Here is a 20,835-nt window from a genome sequence, read left to right on the forward strand (position 1 = left end):
TGGGGTTTGGTGTACAAATGTGAGTCAGTGCAACTAGAGCCAGATGGCTGTGATTGCAAAACTCAGTCCTGATTTCCCCTTCTGTCCTTTCCTGGTCCTGGATACCTCCTTTGTGCGGTTCTGGGATGGACAAAAGTGTATCCCATTGCTTTTCCCAAGGCTGTGACCTGATTGTGAGACAGATTGGATGTGTTCTGCGTGTCTTGCCTCTTTCATCACTAGCCTAAGTGATGAAAAGGGCCCCCTCAGCACAGGCAGGGAGGCAATTGGTGTTGTACTAAGCTCGGTTCATGGTAGTATAAGGCAGTTTGTACTACTGATCCTTACTTAGCTGTGAAAATGCTACTAGCTCTACCACAGGTGGTTAATCATAGTTGTATAGGCTAAGTAGACAGTTTTTTTAAAGACAGAGTGAGAAAAGGGTGTCATTCCCTTGAGAAATGATAAGCCATGCAATTACAGCTGGGCAGGTAGTGTGTATGTGTGACCTCCTGCTCTGCTCCTCCTCCCAAGCTGTCCTGGTTTCTTCTGGATGGGTCTTGAACAGAAGTGGTGGATGGCCAGGGCTTAGGGCCATTGGGACAGGTGACAGTCATGGTTTGATCTGTTGAAGACTGGTTCAGACTGTGCATAGAGCAGAGGTCTGGGGGCTGGCAGAGCCAAAATGAGAATTCGGACTTCATTGGTAACTTTGCTACACAGTCCTGAAGCAAAGAGTGGGGCTTTACTCACTATTCCAGCCACCACCTCAGAAATCCTGTTCTTATTAGAGAAGATACAGGGAGAGTAGGAGATGCATGGAAAATTCTTGTTATAGAACACAAAACAAACTCCCCCTAACATGGGATCTCTGTTGGTGTTTTGCTTTTATGAATTTTCATGCTTATCCTTTTGCTAGGAAATCGAATCTCATCCCTACTACCACTGGAAACTGGAGAACTGATGACGTTCAGATGATCTATGGTCCTAAATGCTGCCTAGGTTCATGGATTGTAAAAAGGCTTTTGCTGTGATGCAGTTTTTGTAATTTTCATGCATTTGACTCCAAAGGATAACATGCAGCTTATGTTAAAAAGGTATTTTTGTATTCATTTTGACACATCCTTTAATTAAAGTGTCAGACCTAATACTGTTTCATTGAAAAAGCCAATGGACCCTATCCAATGAGTCCAGCAGAAGCCGAAGAAAACAGGAGCTGTGGTATTTCTCGGCTTCTTAAACAAAAACAAACCAAACCCCCAGTCTTTCAAGCTTCACTCTTCCTTTATGTGAAAGACAAGTGAGGGATAGAAAGATGATATTCAGAACAATACTTTGCAACATAAGCTTCCTGCTTTGCTTTTGATTTGCCATAGAACATCATAAAACATTTCTCCTTGCTAGGTCTGACTCAAAAATATTGGGTCTTACTGATGCTCTGCAAAGGGATTGGTAAAGCTGGCACATATCCATTGACCCTCTGCGGAGGTCAGCATGGCCTAGCCACATGCCTTTTAGAGAAAGGCCCCCCTGAGGTTCTCCTGGCTTGTAGAATATACTTGTGGCCACGCCTCATTTTCCTTCACCCTTAAGGGAAGAAGGCAGCGTGATGTCTCCACATTGTGGTCTGGCTGTGCCAGTGGTTCTTGTTAAAGATGATGTATAATCTTCCTCCCCAGTGTGTGCTTCCCTTAGGGAGCGGGCGTTGTCAGTAAGTAAATTCCACACGAGCTATCACAAAGGGGAGAGGTTGTGGGAATGACCTGATGCTGCTGGTGGAACATCTGCTGTAGCAGCCAGACACACTTTGGGAGCAAACTGTTCTGTGCCCAAGGGATGGGAGTGTCCTGCTCACAAAACCAGAGTTGTGGAGGTTGGCAAGGACGTTTGGAGATCATCGAGTCCAACCCTTGCTCAGGGCCTTGTCCTAATGAGTTTTGAATATCTCCCAAGACACTGATGCCAGCTTTTCTAGGTGACCTGTGCCAGTGTTTGAGCACACGTGTTAGAGAAGTTTCTTCTCGTTTCTGAATTGAATTTCCTGTATTTCAGAATTATGTCCTGTCCCCTCTGTGAAAGGTCTGACTTGTCTTCTTTACTCCCCCATTGTGTATTTTTACACAGTGGTGAGTGTGTCTATAACGATGTGATGTCAAAAGCCTTACTGGAGGCAAGACTTGTTCTTGCAGAGTAGGCCAGAACCTGGCCAGGGTGACAATGGTGTCACCTTCCTCTGAAGCACAGCTCCAGTGGCACTACACACTGAGAACTCTCTCCTGCCAGCGAGGTCATTTGGGCTAGTGTGTAAAAGTGCTGGTGAGTGCTAGGGTGTAAAGAAGCCTTGGAGGAATCAGAACTTTGCAAGTTCTCATGGGAGTGAGTAAATGTTGTTCTGAAATTTTCACAGCTTAGGTCTGGTGCTGCTGTCAGAAGCTGTTTCTGAACAAAGAATTCCACAGTGTGTGTGAATAATTCCTGCACACGTTTATTCTAACGTCTTTTGCGTCAGATGCAAGGGAAGGAAAAAATTGTGGGGGTTTTTTTTCAGTTTTTTTTGTAGGAAGAAGGGGGAGAATACATGCTGATGTGATAGCAATGCAGTTCAGTATTGGCAGATTCTCTATCAACAGCACCTTACATTGAATAACCCCCACATGTAGCAACCCTCCAGCACCTGAAACAGAGCTGGAGAGGGACTTCTTATAAGGGCTTGTAATGATAGGCCAAGGGGGAATGGCTTCAAATTGAAAGAGGGGATGTTTAAATTCAGTATCAGGAAGAAATTCTTTACTGTGAGGGTGGTGAGGCACTGGCACAGGTTGCCCAGAGAAGCTGTGGCTGCTCCATCCCTGGAAGTGTTCAAGGCCAGGTTGGATGGGGCTTGGAACAACCTGGTCTAGTGGAAGATGTCCTACCCATTGCTTGCGTTGGAATGAGATATTTAAGGTCTCGTCCAGCCCAAACCATTCTGTAATTCTATGTTCCTGGTGAAATTCCAGGCCTTGATCTGGTCTGAGCATTCACATTATGTGTATGTAAAATCCCCATGATCCTACGACCTGGGTGCTGTGATCTTGTGCTGCTGAGAGCTTGCTCAACAGGTAATTTAGCCATGGAGCTTTATCGACTGCAGTGAGGTTATTTTTGGCCAAGAAGCAGAACTGTAAAACTTAGCCTTCATTTTTCCCTTGCTTACAACCTACCACCTAACTGGAGAGTGGAGAGGTGTAAGGGTTACAACCCACCCCGGAAGGCAAGGGTGACCCAGGTTTTGTTTATAGATCCCTTGGGGCAGAGTAGAGGGAAACCATGCTGAATGCTCAGTGTCTGTAAATATTCGCATGTAGGGTTAATTGTAGAATAATTTAGTTGTGCAGGAAAACAGATATGTATCCATTTTGGTTGTTGTTATCTACAGCAAAATGACAATGGTAAGCAATATAACAAGCATAAAAATATCACTTAAGGAAATGTATAAGAAAGAGAAAGAAACGATAAGAGTAGAAAGATCTCACCACCCATGGGCCTCATGCTGAGGCTTGGTTGTTTTATTTTTGATGTTTGTTGGTCAAAGTGATGGTTGCAGACTGATTCTGTGAGGAGGTGGTAGTGGTGGTCATCCTAAAGAGGCAGTGGATAACAATGCCCAGCCCACCCCATCTTTTGGGTTTACATTCTGTCAGGCTCAGGTAGGAACGCCTAGGTAGCTCCCTTGGGGCAGGGACTTTAGGCCGGGTGATGGAATGTTGTGGATCAGGGGATGCTGTGGGAGCCTTTGGCACCTTCTAAGATGGTACAGTTGCCTGCACATCAGTGCAGTTGGGTCCATTATGGCCTATCAGCAGAGATGAAAGCCTTCAGGCCACACTTGAATGTCCCAGTGCTGCCTGGCAGGGGAGTTATCACACTGGCTTCACTGGAGTGAGGACGAGGTGACAGGACCTGCCTGGTGGGGTTTGCCTCAGCAGCTTCCCCCAATGTCTGAGCCATCAGCATTCCACCCTCTCTTCCAGTTCCTACCTTCCTCTCCCCACACCTGAGATGATTGAACAATGGTATCCCCACTATCTTGTCTCATGTTCCCATCACAGTCCAAATTCCAGTTGATAGGCAAATCTGGGGAGTTGTGAGCTTCGGGGATGGCTGCAGATAGACACCTGCTTCTTTGCAGTTTGCTCCAGTGGGCAAAAGCCCTTCTATGGTTTTAGATGTATTTATTCCACTAACTGTTTCAGTCTCTCACAATAAGATGATCCAGTTGTTACTAGGAATACTCTTCTGATGTTTACCAGGGAAGGTGTCTAGTAGACACTGATATTTTCCATGCCGAATAACTTCTGTCCAGCCAGTATACTTGATAATGAGTCGCAGATTCAAGCAATAATGTGCCCATTTGTGTGGGGGAAGTTGTTTGGTTCCTGGTGGCTGCTACTTTTGACTGCGAGAATGCCACTGTACAGTTCAAACACTTGTAAGATCAAGGCCACTGCCTTGCTTGGAGATGACAAGAGGCCAGGGTGTTTGTGGTGGTATGTGTATTTCTGTTCATGTCTGAAGCACACAGGTGTGTGTTTGTTGAGATAGGAGGTGTGCACCCACATAAGTGTCCAACTGTTTTACTGTGAATTGCCCTTTAGTGGATGACTGTGGTTTCTTCACACACTATTTCCAGTTCCACTGACATTTCATTTGATAGTGGTGATAATGCTGGTTGAGTTTTAGCCTCTAACTTCCCTTTTTTCTCCCACTTAGTCCCTCATAACTTGGAAAAAGTAAAATTGACCAATTTCAGCTAGCTTTACGGAATTTTCCAAAATACATTTCCTTTTATTTTCTCTAATAGTGTTTTCTGTGTTCTGCTCTGTGTTTGTACAGATACTAATCAGGGAAAATGTAAGCTGCTGTAAGATACTGTGGCTGTCAGGTGAATATTTGAGTCAGTGTAATTCATTATTACAAAGCAGACTTCTGTCTGCAGCATGATTCAAATTTATCTGTGTTGAACTGAAAAAAAAAGGTTGATAATTGTTTATCTAGGAAAAATAATACATTACTACCTTGCACTTCGAATTTGTATAGCCTAGTCCATTTCCTTGGAAGGGATTTTTGTCTTTTAAACAATAGGGTCACAGAATGGTTTGGGTTTGAAGGGACCTTACAGACCATCTAGTCTCAATCCCTCTGCCATGGGCAGGGACACCTTCCACTAGACCAGGTTGCTCACAACTCCATCCAGCCTGGCCTTGAGCACTTCCAGGGATGGGGCATCCACAGCTTCTCTCAGTAACGTGTTCCAGTGCCTTACCACTCCCACAGGAAAGAATTTCTTCCTAATATCTATTCTTAACTGACCTTTCCGTTTGAAGCAGTTGTCCCTTGTTCTGTCACTATATTTTGTATGATTTTAAATAATTTCTCATAAACAGGAAGCAGTACCCAAATCCCGGTCATATCAACTAATATTTGCAACCTATACAGACTGAGTCTCAGTTTTTAGATGTTTGGTGGCTTGACCATATTTCTTCTTTTACTAATTTGAATTTATCTCATATATCCTTGTTCATTGTTTATGTAAACTGCTTTTCCATTTTCAGCTTTCTGTGGTGGTCAGCACCATACAGTCCTACACTTGACTGGATATTTCTGGCACTGTTGCAGTGATCAATAGCTTAATAATCCGTATGGAGCTTTTAGTTTTCACCCTGACTGGCTCAGTTCTGTTGGATTGCTAGTTGTGACTTGGTGCTCTCCCCAAGGGCTGATGGAAAATCACTAAGAACCCCATTCACTCTGGTTCACTCCAGTGCATCTTCCCTAAAGCACTAGGGTAAGGCAGATGAGGCTGTACTTGGAAAAACATCCCCTTCCAGCCCTGTGAGTTGCTGTGCACTCATCTGCACCTGGTACAGGGTATGTGGTCATGAAAATGGTGTGTGATACTCTCAGCATGATAAGAGTAAAGCTGTGGGAGCAGAACGTGGGATCACAGCCAGCCTGAGATTTGCAAAGCATGAAGCATACTTGGGCCAAAGTTGAGCAGGAAAAAAATGATTTTTTTCTGTGCAAATATTCATGGGCTATGATAATTCCAAGATATATAAATGAGGTAGGATTTTTTTTGTGAAGGTTGACATCGGGAAATTAAGCTTTCATGGTCAACCTGAAAAACTGAGACTGAAAGGAGAAGCCTGAAATATGTTGGGTTATTCTTGTGCATCAAAACATAATAGAAACACATAATAGAAATCCCATTGATAAAAGGAGAAAAAAAAAATGTTCATTTTTGCCCCACCCATCCTTCCCTTTAACAGCTGAAGCTAAAGCTAAAGCTTTGAGTCAATACTCCAATACTGAATACACCCGTGCTCTATAAACTTAAGGGCACTGCAGTTATTTTCACAATTTTCCCAGTACCTGAACAAACTAAGGTAGCCACTCCTTTCCTATTTCATTTTAATAATTTTAAGTAAACATTTTAAGTCTTATATTCTTAATTCCAAGAAAGACTTTTGAACTCAGAGACAATCCTGTCAAAAGGAGATTTTTCAGCATATTCTGGGATGCTGCCTGTGATTGCCACATTCTCCACTGTGCAGAAATTTTGGAGCTGCAGTGAATGAACACTCATTAGATATGCTCTTGCTGGCTCATTTCCCTTCTCCTTTCTGTTTTTTTCCTCATGAATTGAAATGAATGCTGAATTTTTCAGCACAGTTGCAGTGGTTTTTTTAGAGTGGTCTGAATATCACTTCAGCATAATGATAGTGCAGGCTTAATGACAGAAGTCCACTGTGTTAGTGGCTTTCTTCCTTTTTTGAGCAAGGGAATAAGCAGTTGCTTCATTAAAACATCTCAGTCTGTTTGTGATCGGATAATGTCACCAAGCATCTGGCAAAGGCTTTGGTGGAATCTGAGGTCAGGAGGACAAATACTGATACACTGATATAGTAAATAACAATAGTGCAAGATGTTACACTTGAGGAAACCAGGCTCTTAGCAGAGTATCAGCATGAGGCCCTTGGACATCAGTGAAATACTGGATAAAGCCAGAAATTTCACCAGTATCCTCTGCCTTGTTCTGGTTTGTTGATTTCCAGGCTTTTGGGGGTTTTTTTGTGGTTTTTTTTTGGTTTTTTATTTGGTTTTTTTTTGCATCCTTTGCTTTTTTGACAAGCTTTCATCAAGGGTAACCACTTCTATTACAGTCTCACTTGTTTGTTAGAGCCCAGCATGAAAATTGCAAATTGTTTCCCAAAAGCTACTGCTTGTCTTCAGTGGGAGGGACACTCAATGTCACATCTTTTTGGCCTCTGATCAGAAGGTGGGGTCTGGGTCCCACAGTTCCCATTACATTAATTGTCCCTCCCTATGTTTGGTAAATTTTTTCTTTCATGTGATATAATTTCAATTTTTGGTAAAGTGAGGGACATTTGTCATCAAATGTCTGGACTGGTTATACTGCCAGGAAGGGAATAAATAACTTCTTGTGCAAAATTTCATTGCTGGTTGTGGTTTCTATCGTAATTTCTGTCTGTTTCTCTAGACTTTCAGTCTGGCTCAGGGCACAGGAAGTTACAGTCTTTGCCAAAAAGTTATAAGGAGGTAATAAAGCCTTGGATTTGTTTATGTATTTGGCCATTGCATGTGTTCATGTGACTTTCTGTTTGGTAAAATTTCATGCTGAGTCTCATGTCTACAGTAAGGACATGATGGTCTCAGATCTTACTGTTGAATATGGGAATCCTAGCAATTAATTAACCAGAATTGAGACTATTGGTTGTCTCACAAGATAGCAGTCCTGCTGTTCCTGTCTGTAATGCTATCAGCTGTTGTGAAAGTGCTGGCCAGGGAAAAAAAAAAAAAAAGTTAAAATGTTATCCTAATGAAACCTTTCAACAGCTGACCTCTACTGTATATGAAAACATTGTGGAGGATGTTTGCTTTTCTAGTGCTTCACAGTGAACTCATTGATGACAGAAGCCTTGACTTGAGCAGCTGACTAGTTATTTGCATTGTGGCTATTGAGAAACTGCAGAAATTGGAAGACCAGATAGTGATTTTGTCAACTTTGTTTCAAGAAGAATGTTTAGGGGAAGCAGCATGTTTGCTCTTAATTCTGTGGAAAGGTTTTATTTTAGATAAGCAGCATGAAACAGAAACACATTTCAAGTAAAAACCAGCCCTCTTCTACTTGACTCAAGTTATTGGAAGATTGTGGTGAGCAAGAAAACAGAACTTCAGAATTCCATCCTTCTCCCACGAGAGCTCTTGGCTAGCTCTGAAGGTATAAAACTATTTCCTACGAAGTCAGTAGCAGAACAGTTGCTTGCAAGGGGTACTTCTCCTGTGCCCAGCTGCTCGGGAGCTGTATACACTGAGCATACTTGTAGTGAAGTTCAGCCTAAATATGGAAGGCAGCTTCTCTTGATGGTTGCATTGTTCTCCTCTCTGCCAGTTTTAAATCTTTTATTAGGCTGTAGCCAGAATCACCTACCTCGCAGTCCTTCTCTTGCTGGATGCTTGTGGAAGAATTAATTTCTGTCAGATGGTGTGACTGCATGTGTTTTAGTGTTCCTACAGCGTGCCTTTATTGTCACTTAAAACTATCACATTTGCTTGAAGGAAATAAAATGAAACCCAAGGTCACTACTGCATTAAAAACACCATGTCTCAAGTAAATGTGGATTTTTTTTTTCATTGCTGGGTTTTTTTGCCATGAGTGCCTTTCCCTTTCATTCCATCCCTGTCTTCCTATGTTTTTCAGAGCCATGAGAACAGATGTCACAGTTAACATGGCCTGTCCCCAGTCAGGAGATGTGGCAGTCTGTACACTTTGGATGCTTTTCCAGCCTTCAAATCCCTCAGCTCAAAGGGACAGCCATTGCCCTAGAGCACAGTGAACCTCAGGAGCTGTAGCTGGGTTTGGATATTTCAGACTCCAGCCAAAATCCTCCGTGTGTTTCCCTGTGCCAGAAACCAGCCCTAGCAGTAAAAGTCAAGGTGGGGAGCAGCCCCAGAGGTAACTTTGAATTTGCAGTCTCCCTGTGACTTTCCCAGACAGCCTGTTCTCCCACTGCCCCATTCTCTCTCCTTCCCAGGGCGGGGGTCTTGATTTCCCAGCATTTGAATCTCCCTCATTTCCAGCAGTCACCTTTCACCTGCTCTCTAGCCAGCCGGTGACTGGCAGAGCCTGTCCCTGCTCTGGCCGTGCTGGCAGCCCTGGGTGGCCCCAGGCTGTGGTGGCTGATGCTGAGGCTGAGGCTGATGCAGCGTGGGCCCTCCCAGGGCTGCCTGGGCAAAGTGTCCCCAGTCCCATAGCTAGCACCCGGACCATCCCCAAGCAAACTGGTGATGGGAATCATCCAGCCTATGATTCCAAAATTTCCAGGGCATTGCTGTGGGGATGCTGAGCTCTGCCTCCTGGTGTTTGGGGTGCGTGAGCAGTGTTTACTCAACCTCTGCACGCCTCGCTGCCGGGCCGTGTTATTTCAGAGGAGCAGTCCATTGCCAAGCTGTTCCAGGAGCGTGTCCGTGTGCTTCCACACGCCGCAGCAGCGGGACCTCCGCACGGAGTCGGGGCAGGCTGCGGCCCCGAGCCCGCAGTGCCGCGTGGCTCTCGATTCCCCGGGAGGGGGTTTGGCGGTGCGGGGTGGCGGGCACGGGGTGGGGTGGCCGGCACAGTGCTGTGGCCGGCACGGGGCGATGTGGCCGGCACGGGGTGGGGTGGCCGTGCCGGCGAGGTTGTCCCCGTGTGTCGCCCCTGGGGTGCGCAGCGGATGCTCTGCCCCCTGCGCTGGCTGCGCTGTTGCCATGGAGATTGCGTGCGCTGTTGCTAAGCAGCTGAAGCATCCTCGCCTGCACACTGCAATGCCACGAAATGCTCAACTTTCCTCATTCCTATCTCCCTTCTGTGATCTCGCAGATATGACTCCTTTGGCTCTTATCCCACTTCATTCAGTTGCGCTGCTGCGATTTCTTGGTGTTAACCCTGTAAACGCTATAAAGCCATCGTGGCACTGCAAATGGGGTTTATGGCAATGAGTTCAGGGCTGAAGGAGTTAAAGTGGTTGGGGATAGACTACAGAGGAAATGATTTCTAGCAGATAAACTACTTTAAATGTTCTGGCTTTCATGGAAGGGGAGGTTTGTGGATACAGTCTTTTGTTCCATCACTGATGGTTTAGATGAATAAAAACAGACTAAAATATCACTACAAGGTAAGAAAATCAGCTTGAATGGGCCTGATTAATCTCTTCGGTTACAATATATTTTTAGTTTTTTATTATCCTCTGCTTGCGCTTGCTGATTTTGATGTAGCATGTGAATGACAATTTAGCTGTGAAGCCTGTCGCGTACCGTATTTGACTTATTTGGCTTGAATAATAAAGATATCAGCCTGTATTCTCAGAGTATACTGCATTAATCAGACTTGCAGGAATGATCACATGGTACTCTATCGCCTTTTCCTGTTAGCTGCTGCTTGTCAGCAGCTGGCTGAGCTGTAGGCTGCAGGCCAGTATCTGCATACCCTTTCTCCTCAGAATATTCCAAATATACTGTCTCGTCATTATGCATTTTGCTGCAGTTTGACAAACTAAATGGTCCTCTGCACGTTAAGAAGATTATTTTAAATTTCAGAGCATTTGTGTAGTTGCTAGGCCATGTATGCATTTGAAGAATTCAGGTAGGCTCTCTGTTTTATACATCAGTGTGCTTGGTTTTTGTTCTCACAAGGTTTTTGCTGTGTAATGTCAGTCAGCTCTACAGTTAGTTCTTCAATGTGCAGATATTTATTGCGTTTTAGAATCTCTACCCTGTGCATGGGGAGAAGTGCTTGAAGGGTTCGTTGCAGGTAAGGGTAGCTTAACTGCATGATGAAGTGCAAAGCTGGGTAATTGATTATATCTTGCACGAATTTTATAGCCATGCAGCCAGAAACAGCGAGTACAGGGTAGTTATAAATATAAACCAGAAACTGTTCTCTTTAAAAGGGTCTTTGCTATTTTTAGTTCTGGAGAATCTGACAGATGCTCCTTCAAGATAAAATACTGATGGTGATAGAGAACAGAAAATTGATGCTTGGATTGTACACAGGATTATATTTTATGCTGCTGCTGAGTATACGTGTCTTTTTCATAACCTTGTAGCTGCAGAATTCCTTATGAATTACATTTAAAATAAGGATATTGTTAAGTTTGTTGGGATCGGTTTGCAGTTTGCCAACATTTGAGCAACTGTGATTGTTAGAATATAAAATTAGCACTTTTTATTTGATATCGGTTCTGCTCAGTATTGCCTCTGCCCCCTCCCCTCCTCCATCCCCATCCCCAGTATAACTCCATCCTTATGCAAGTATTGAGGTCTATTAAAACCTCAACAGATATTTGAAGACATGAAACAGAATTTCTACTCTCACTAACAGACAATTATTTTCCTATGCAGTTTGGGACTTGAAAAAATTCTAGTCAATAGTTGTGGGGTAGGGAGTGTCTCACTTTTTGTAAAAAAAATTTTTTTGCTTAATGTGTTCAGTTCTTATAACTTGTGTTATAAAATTGTCCAGATAAAATGGTGACAATGTTGAAACAGCACTAGGCATCACCATATGATACATTTATCTGTACATTAATGTAACTTAAAAATAGCTTTCTTTTCGATTAAAAAAAATGGATTGTTTGACCAAGTATGTAACTAGAGGAGGTGAGGGATTCTCTTTCTATACACAATGAGCATTCTTTATCAAATACCTTAAACTTTCTACCTTCAGACAAGATATTTTTAACATTATTTCTGCCCTTTGTTAGGCAAATATATTGGCAATTCCCGTTATTTTGTGACTTGCTGCTCAGTTCTGTGTGTGAGTGGTGACAAAAGCAGGTACAGGACACCCCCACTCCCCAAAATATTCTGATTCCAGCTGCAAGGGCTGGGGAGATCCAGGCTGACTGTGTACATTCCTCCTGTTGTGAAATGCAGCATGAATGTTATCTGAGGGGAAAGATTTTACTGGAAGACCAGATAATGCTGTGTAACTGCTGTTGTCAGGGCTGTCAGGAGATGCTTGGAATCTTGACATTGCTGATTGTTGGCAGTAAATTAAGGTGCAAATGGGCCCCAAACTTACTGTGCCACTCACTGTGCCCACAGAGTTGTTTGTATTTCTGCCAGTTGGTTGAGTCCTATTCTTAATTGAGTGAAATTCTCAATAAATCTACAATCAGGAAAAAAGGATGTTTTTAAAATTCTGTTTTAAAAGCCTTAGCTGTCATTTGGTGGCTTTCCTAGACATCTTGGGCCAGAAAGACACCTACTTTTCTGGCAGGAATGGTCAAATGCTGATTACACACCCATTAGGCTTATTAAATTACGTGTCATCCTCTCTTAGACTTGGTTTGAAAACAGTATTAACATTTGATGTGCAGACTTCTAGACATTTTCTTTTAAATCTTCTGCACTGGTAGGGCTGGCATTTCTGTACAGCAGCATTTAAATGGCATTTATTTTATTAGGAATTTCCACGGTGTTTTGTTGAGGTTGCATCTGCATGTTGATGGGTTGTTTTGGTTTTTTTATGGAATGATTATTCTCGTGCCCGTGGCTGTTTTAGATTTTGATGGCATCAAAGCATATCTGCAAGATAAAGATTAAAAAGAGGTCTAGTTGAGCAGTGGGGTGGAAGCCTCGCTGCCATGGGCTCCGGGAAGCAAGGTGGCTGTAGCAGCAGAGGGCACTCTTCCCTGGTCTGAGGCTCCAGGGCTGCCCCACTCTCTTTTAAAGGTTCCTGACTTCCATGTGCACAAATAATGGGCTTGCACTCATCTCCCACCTTGGCTTTAACCTGAGGTGGATGCTCGTGTTGCAGCAGCAGGGCTGTTTCCATCCTCCAGTGCACCCACAGGCTTTGAGCACCCAAGTGTCCCCAGAAGTGGGAGCCCAGGGGTGCCGGCTCATGCAGACCCAACCATGACATCTCTGTATGTTACTCTCCGCTTTTTTCTGTCCCCACACTGGGCCTTTAAGACCTGCAGGACTCCCCAGATGGGTGGTGTGGGCTGTGGCACCCTGAGGCTATGCCAAGAGGCGTCCCTGCAATCAGGCCACCCAAGTTCCCCCACTGATTTCATTTTGATGCAGCCATCTTCACTTCCCTGGGGAAATGGTGCCAGGTTATTTTTGTGAAGTGTTAAGCAGCTGCTGGACCTCTCTGAAGAACTGCCTTGAAGACTGTAAGCGACTCTGGTGTACTGTTTATGAAAAACTTATCTGCAAAGCCCTTTGGGATGGAATCTTTCCTGTGTGGTTACTGGCTGGATGAAGAGAGACTTAAGCCTCTGAAAAAATAGGGAGTGAATCCGTGGAATAATCTCACAGCTTCTTGTATCAGCCAAGCTTGGTTTATCTTCCTGTTGGAAAGAACCTAATATCCCCTGAAAAACTTTGCTTTTAAAGCAGGGGTTAATGGAGTTAAGCCCCTTCTCAGTCCATATGGGCTTCTGGTTTTTGTGTGCTGTAGGTTGGGCCCATTTTATTGCTGATTCCTGCACTGTCTTCATAAAACCCCAAAGATCACATACATTTGGGTTATAATTGGGGGCAGGATTGTTCATAAGCTGTGCTTTTATGATCTACTGTTGACCACACTGCTGTAAGGTGACTTTGCACGTGAAGCCGTCAGGAGGATGGTGCACTTGGCCACGAGCAGTACTCCTCATTTGGTATCTTCCGCCCAGATTTAGCTCTCTAGTGGCAGAGCACAAATGCATTTTCTTTTCTTTTGTTGCTATGCCTTTATCTTTCTGGGATATTACTTGGTATTCTTCGCAGCGAGCTGGTGTCTGTCTATTTCTGCTACACCGCCCACCACAGCATCGCAGTATTTTTAACTACATCTCCTATTCCCTCCTCCAACCAGCAAAGCTGAGAACGCTACAGGAAGGAAAATGAGTCTCTCAAAGGGAGCTGGCTCTGAGCAGAGGAACTGAAACTCACCCATGAATAGAAAGCAAAGCTCACAATGAACAGAGAGCACTTGGGTGCCATGGTGCATGAAGAGCCTCTCACCTGCTGATCCCCAAAGCAGCAGCAGCATTAAAAGATGTCCTCTGGGAGCAGGTGATCCCCCGTGTCTTTGGGCAGATGAATGCATTGAGTTTATTGTACCTATAAGCATTTCATGGCTGAGTTTAGCTGTGCAACTGGATCAGCACGCAGAAATTCTGATGTTTAAGCTGCTTTTGCTGCTGCCAAGCGAAAAAAAAACCCTGAATATGCCAAATTAGTGAAGAATTTCTGTTTTAACATAATTCTCCGAAACAAATTCTGGTGGCAGGTTCCCATCAAATGCCTGCTCTGACTTTGAGTGCAGCATTCTCCTCTCTCTGGTGACCAACAGAAGGACACAAGGAAATGGAATGAGGCTGCATCAGAAGGAAATTCATATTGGACTTTAGGAAAGCGTTCTTCACAGAGAGGGTGGTGGGTCACTGGAACAGTTCCCCAGGGAAGTGGTCACAGCACCAAACCTGTTCAAACCAGAGTTCAAGGAGTGCCTGGACAATGCTCTTAGTCATACGGTTTGGTTTTTGGTAGTCCTGTGAGGAGCAGGAAATCTGATTCGGTGATACTTACGGTTCCCTTCTAACATGAGATATTCTATGACTCTGTAATTTCACTGCTGACAGTTTAGGTATCTCCAGGGTACCTGGCATGTTTTTTAAAGAGCTGTATAAAGGAGAAGCATGATCATTTTGTAAAGATGGATATTACAGTAAAAGACACCTGACTTTTCCTTCCCCCTTCCCCAACAAACAATAAGATGATTTATCAAAGGGACAAAAGTCTGGTGCTATGAAGGGATGCAGGCCTGTCTCCAGAAGCTTTTCCTGCTGAAAATTCCTAAGGAGGAGGTTTTTTAAATAATCCTAATTTTCAGAAGTGACACTGTTTGAATAACCAAGTAGCTTTAGGAAGCTGTAGGTGAGGTGACAGCCAGCATGGCTTCAGTAAGGGTGAATCATCCCTGACAAATATGGGAGCCTTCTGCAGTGAGGTTACAGTGTTGGTGAATAAGGGAAGAGTGACTGTCATCATCTGCCTGGATTTGTGCCATATGCTTGACCCTGTCCTGCACAGCACCCTTGACTCTGAACTGGAGAGGCATGAATTTGGCAGACGGACAACTTGAGGGATGAGAAATTGGCTGGATGGTCACACTCAAGGAGTTGTGGTCAACGGCTTGATGTGAGAGTGGACACCAATGCTGAGTGATGTGTGGCACTCTCAGGGGTCACTGTTGGAGCTGGCACTGTTCACGTATTTGTTGGCAACATGGACAGTGGGATTGAGCACACCCTCAGCAGGTTTGCCAATGACACCAAGCTGTGGTGCAGTCAGCGCACTGGAGGGAAGGGACCTTGACAGACTTGAGAGGTGGATCCATGTGATCCTTATGAAGGTCAGCAAGGCCAAATGCAAGGTCCTGCACCTGGATCAGGGCAATCCCAAGAACATGGAAGGTGTCCATGGCAGGGAGGTTGGAACTAGATGGTCTTTAAGGTCCCTTCCAACTGAAACCATTCTATGACTCTGTGACAATAGAAAAGGATTCCTGTTCTTTTCTGCAAGAAATGTGATCATATTGATGAGTAAGAAGCATCAGGAGAGTTGCAAAAAGACTATTTCAAGTTGCTATAGGAGTGTAACTTTTGTGTAGAGGTGTAATGGGATTGCAGCACTACAGAGAAGTGGATCAAATTGGAGTTCCAAGTTGGTGACTCTGACCTTCTGAGTTAGATGGAGCAGCTAGTGAAAAACACACCAAATGGTGTAGTTAACCTTTTCTGACAAGAGGGGAAAAGATTTGAGGAATAATTTTTTTCTGAGTTCAAAAGGTGTTAAAATGAAAGGGAGGAAGCAAGTTAAGAAAGGAGAAAATTCAAGGATGGTATCTTGGCAGACCATAATTAGTACAGGATTTTCTGACCTGCATAGCTGAGCTCTCCAATTGTATGTTGTTCAAAATATCCTGTAGGTGCTTAATAAATAACCACAAATATGTGAACCTGGAAGCTGCAGGCTGGCCAAGTCTGTGCTTGCTCAATGCTTTCTCAGCAACAGAGTGTCCACCAGGGAACCAGCTGCTTACATTCCTCCCTTTTGTCCTTACATGGATACACACAAATTCACAGAATCATGGAATGGTTGGGCTGGAAGGGACCTTACAGACCATCTAATTCCAAACCCCCAATCATGGGCAGGGACACCTCCCACTGGCCCAGGTTACCCAAAACAACATCCAACCTTTCCTTGATCACTTCCAGGGACGGGGCAGCCACATCTCCTCTGTGCCAGAGCCTCACCACCCTCACAGTAAAGAATTTCTTCCTGATACCTAATCTAAACATCCCTTCTTTCAGTCTGAAGCCCTTCCCCCTTGTCCTGTCACTCCATGCCCTTGTAAAAAGACCCTCTCCATGTTGCTTGTTGCCCCTTTAGGTACTGGAAGTTGTCCCCCAGAGCCTTCTCTCCTCCAGGCTGAACAACTCCAATTCTCTCAGCCTGTCTTTGCAGGAGAGGTGCTCCAACTCTCAGATGATCTTCATGGCCTCCTCTGGACTCTCTCCAAGAGGCTGATGTCCTTCCTATGCTGGGAGCCTCAGAGCTGAACACAAAACTTGATAAAAACACGTTGTTGAGACAGAAGTTTTTTAGTATCTGCAGGAATTGGCAGGTCTTGTTGTTCAATATGCAAATGTGATTATTCCATATGATGCATCCCATCAGAGAAAATGCACAAGCCTGGGGGGCCAAATTATGGTCCCAATAAGATCTGTAATACCCTTTGCATAATCCTTCACCCTTCATATTGTGACTGGGAGGCTAATTTTTTTTTATTCCAAAACAAAATTGCACTAAATAAAAAAAAAGGAGGAAAAGGAACTAGTTTTGCATTTTTCTTTTGCTGAAGGTGATTACCTCAAATCTGCTCTTTGATATTGGAAATTGATTTTTGATCCTTGGATTTTGGACAGTTGTTATTTATCCACACAAGGCATACACCCTGAGGAAATGTTGCTTCCTTAAACAACAGATTGAATCAAATGTTTTTGCTGACATATTTTTCCCTGTGACAACTGACACTGCAGTTGCCACATATTTCAGTGGTTTAGCACAGAGAAATTTGAAGAAAAGGAGAGAAATGCTTCTAAGAAAGTAATGTGAGAATGCTGTTGCTGGAAATGAAGATAAGCACATACTATTCTCATAGTGGTGATGTTGAAATATTTCTACTGAAGAGGAAAATAGATAGAGACTCTTTGTTAGAGGTGGTGGAATCAGGTTTGGCCAGATTTTAAGGGGAAAAAATTCTGATGCTTGGGCATATAAACTTATCCCAAATATAAATATGAAAGGAGATTTTCCCCAGGATATTCACTGGATTGGAGGAGCTCCACTGTCTATGTTAGGAGGTAATTTCCGGTCACAGTTAAATCAGTGTAAATTGTCTCTGGTGTGTGTATTTAGTGCCTAAAATAGGGGGCTGTCTGTGGAAGAGAATTCCCTTCTTTTCTCCTGTTGAACTGTAAACCTTACACAGCACCACAGTCTCACTGGTGCCAAAGGCTGGGTTCAGCTAGCTGAGATCTACAGTGTAATTCGTTTCCAAGCCCAAAGAATTTCCTCTCTGTTCCCTTTGCCTTCTAGGCATGATAACCTGTTTTTGCATTTTTCTCTTGTCTCTCTCATCTCCAAAACATGTTTATCCATTTCTTTCTTTTTTAAACCCTCTTTCTCATCTCCAAAACATGTTTAGCCCCCCATCCTTTTTTTAACCTGCCTTGTGGTAACATTTACAAACAAGAAGTGTCTGCTGTTGTTTAGTGAGGATCCAGACACACTTTTCAGAACTGAAGGTAGTTATCAAGACACATGGAAATTGATGTCAATCTTAAAAATGAAAACAAACACGAGTGCAGATGGGTTCTTTAAATAACAGAATTTATGATAATTTTTTAATCCACCTATGGACATCCATTAGAGCAAGTCTGAAGCATTTCAGCTGGTCTTTCGTGGAAAACAGCTGCTGCCCACTGCTTCCTACCTGCAGTGCCTGCTTCATAGGGGTGGATGCTTAGTTTCAATATCCTGGTGTTTCCCAAAGACGCTCGTTATCTCTGTCCCTGTCCATATTTTCAGCTACAGGACAGCGTGGATGTCTGAATTCCCTCTTGCCTTTTCCTGTGCAACAAGGCCAAATGGATAAAATTGCTGGTCTTGTTATTTCTACTATTCGTAAGGTAGATAGACGATATGGGGGCTTCTTCCTATGATCTGTTTTAATCCTTGTGGTGTAAAGCCTTAGACTAACTTCCCATTAAATTTATCCATGGGAGGGAAGGAGAAGCAGGGGAAAAAGCCAGGCTGAAAGGAAATAAAAGGAGAAAAAGACAGGTACAAATTTAGGGAAAGAGATGATTGAAACTTTTTTTTTCAGACTGAAGGAAGGTTTTATATCACAAAGCTTGTTCTTTCTTCTGAATGTAAGAATTGTTGTAATAAAAGAAGTATTCCTGCTAGCTTTGCCTCCACAAATTGTCTCTGCTTCATGAGACAGCACTTTTTGATGCCATTTCATGTAGTTAACACTGTTCTTGCCCAGCCATCACAGCTTAGCTGCTGTTTGGCAAGGGGCTGTTTCTTATAAAGTGACATTAAAATGGAAGTAACAGATAAGACTCTTTTTGACATGCATTGCAAATTATTTGAGATCAAAGTCACATTCTTGTTTTAATTGCGGAATGGAAATCTAAGAACCATATTTCAAAAATGAAGAAAAATTCATTTTACACGGATCAGATTTTCACAAGGGCATGTATCGGCTCTGATTATTCCAGGGAGGAGGACCAGCTGGATGCTATTTATGTAGAAAATTGGCCTTTGTCTTTACAGGCTCACATAGATGTGGAGTATTTGAATTATCTGAAAGTTTCTCTTTGTTTTTCAGTGATGAAGAGTGTGGAAAATGTGATTCTAAGCTTGTCTGTGTGTATTGCAGAATGGGGAGAGCAGGCATTTTGGCCCTAACACTGTTCTGCATGGTGCAGCTGGACTGGTCCTGTTACGGGATTTTTGTTGCAAGAGAAACAGCAAAGGATTTAGGAGTTCTAGGTACTAGTAATATACCGGATGGGGAAAAACCCACTACCACTTTTGGAAAATGGTCAATCTCAGAGCCTGAGGATGTCACTTCAAAGACTGTACTGGATTGTTAGGCAAGATTATTAGTACTAATCAGAGGTAATGCACTCATGTCAGTAGCTCCCCTATGGTAATTTTTAACTACTCTGTATAACCAATGGTATTTTCAAAGCTCGTTCAGACAGCACAAGCTCATTAAACAAAGATAGGCATTTATTTAAACTATTTATAAAGTTCAGTGTGAAAAGGAGAAGAAAGAAAACGTGTTATTGAAGAAGAAGGTGAAAATGAAGTAGCCACAGGGTACAGCCCATGTAAAGTATCTCAGTAATTTGACATTAAAATGATGACTGATTTATTGCAGAAAATCCTGATGTTGCTGACCAAGATATAACAATATCCTAGCTTTGAAGGTTGAAGTAAGAGAAAAATCAATCCTGAAATACAATGTGATTTCCTAGCATCAAGCCTTAGGAAGTGGAGGGGTTTGTTCAGAGGGGATGGATTGCACTTGGCATCATCTCAGCTCCCACTGCAGTTCCGCTCCTTCCAGATACAATTTTCTCTCCCCAGAAAGGGTCGCATCTGTGCCTGCAAGTGCACAAGCATTGAGTGTGGGTTTGAGCTCAGTCCGTGCAGCTTCCCACATTCCATCTGAGCTCCAGCCACACTTGAGTGCTCTGGGTCTGCATCAGGATAACCTCGACTGCCAAATACTGGGGATTTCAGCTGGCTGCTCTTGTCCGTGTGGGTGAGGGGAAAGCAAGGGGTCAGACACGGACTGGTTTTCCCTGTAGATGCAGGATTTGGCTCTTGACGTCTGGAATGTGTTTTCCTTTGCTTTTTTGGTTTATTCTGTGTGGAGTATCTGAGGTTGTTCTGTCTGGCCTGGCGATACCGAGGATGAGAGCCTCAGCTCTACCTTGGTGTCACACACAGGGATTGACACCTTTGGGGTCCCACCAAACTCTGAGAGCCTGCTATGATCTTACTTCTTGGGGCTTTAACCCCATCACCTTCCCCAGTATGTATTGTGAGCCAAGTACAGCACTCAGTTGGCCATGCTTCACCAAATTAAGGTTTCTGGTGCTTTCTCAGAATTTCTGAGGTTTTCAGATCTTTATAGTCAGATTGAATGCTTGAAAATTACATGTGTTTAAAAGAAAACAATTAATCTATAAACTCTGCTGCATCTTTTAATTGTTTCTCTGTACTCCGAAAGGATGATACCAAGCCTTTTGGTGGGTACCATGAGTAGGAAGTTGAATTTTAAGAATGCATTTTGAGATACATATCCTGATTTATATTGAGTCCAGCTGGGAGAGGAGCTGTCGAGAAAGTCCGATGCAAGAGAAGCAAAACCATGCCATCATGTTGCTACGTAGGAAAAATGCACCGTACTGCAGATTTGCACTTGTGGTTTAAGGTGATGACGAGCAGAAAGTGTATTTCCAGGGCTTTCTTTGTGAGCAGCTTACTTAAACCTAGATTCCCTTCAGATGTCAGAGCTCAGTCATGGAAGCATTAAGAAAAAGAGTCAGAAACTTGACTAAGACTGCTCACTGAAACCTTTATTAAACTTTAAAGAAGGCAGTGAAGCAAGGATTAGATGTAGCTTGGTGTGGAAAATAGCTGTGGAGACAGGTGTTGCTTGTCGGT

At 43.5% G+C, this 20,835-nt stretch overlaps 1 protein-coding gene across 6 annotated transcripts in view; it reads left to right on the forward strand.

Moving 5' to 3' along the window:
• EVL (Enah/Vasp-like) overlaps positions 1–20,835 on the forward strand; it is a 144,101-nt gene that overhangs the window by 15,706 nt on the left and 107,560 nt on the right. Inside the window, exon 1 of one of the 6 annotated variants that reach the window (XM_066188799.1) lies at positions 10,016–10,196. The exons of 1 other annotated variant lie outside the window; for it this stretch is intronic. Coding sequence is in view for 4 of the 5 variants with exons in the window: in XM_066188802.1 (XP_066044899.1) it covers positions 10,641–10,663 (23 nt within the window). In the remaining variant the exon portion in view is untranslated. Of the gene's footprint in view, positions 1–10,015; positions 10,197–10,559; positions 10,664–20,835 lie in introns of those variants that run through there. 4 more of the 6 variants (XM_066188802.1, XM_066188801.1, XM_066188800.1 and 1 more) reach the window with 4 other exon arrangements.

The sequence above is a fragment of the Chamaea fasciata genome, unplaced genomic scaffold (genome assembly GCF_029207755.1).
Source record: "Chamaea fasciata isolate MVZ Bird 193981 ecotype frontalis unplaced genomic scaffold, bChaFas1.0.hap1 SCAF_7, whole genome shotgun sequence".
In the NCBI taxonomy this organism is placed as follows: Eukaryota; Metazoa; Chordata; class Aves; order Passeriformes; family Sylviidae; genus Chamaea; species Chamaea fasciata.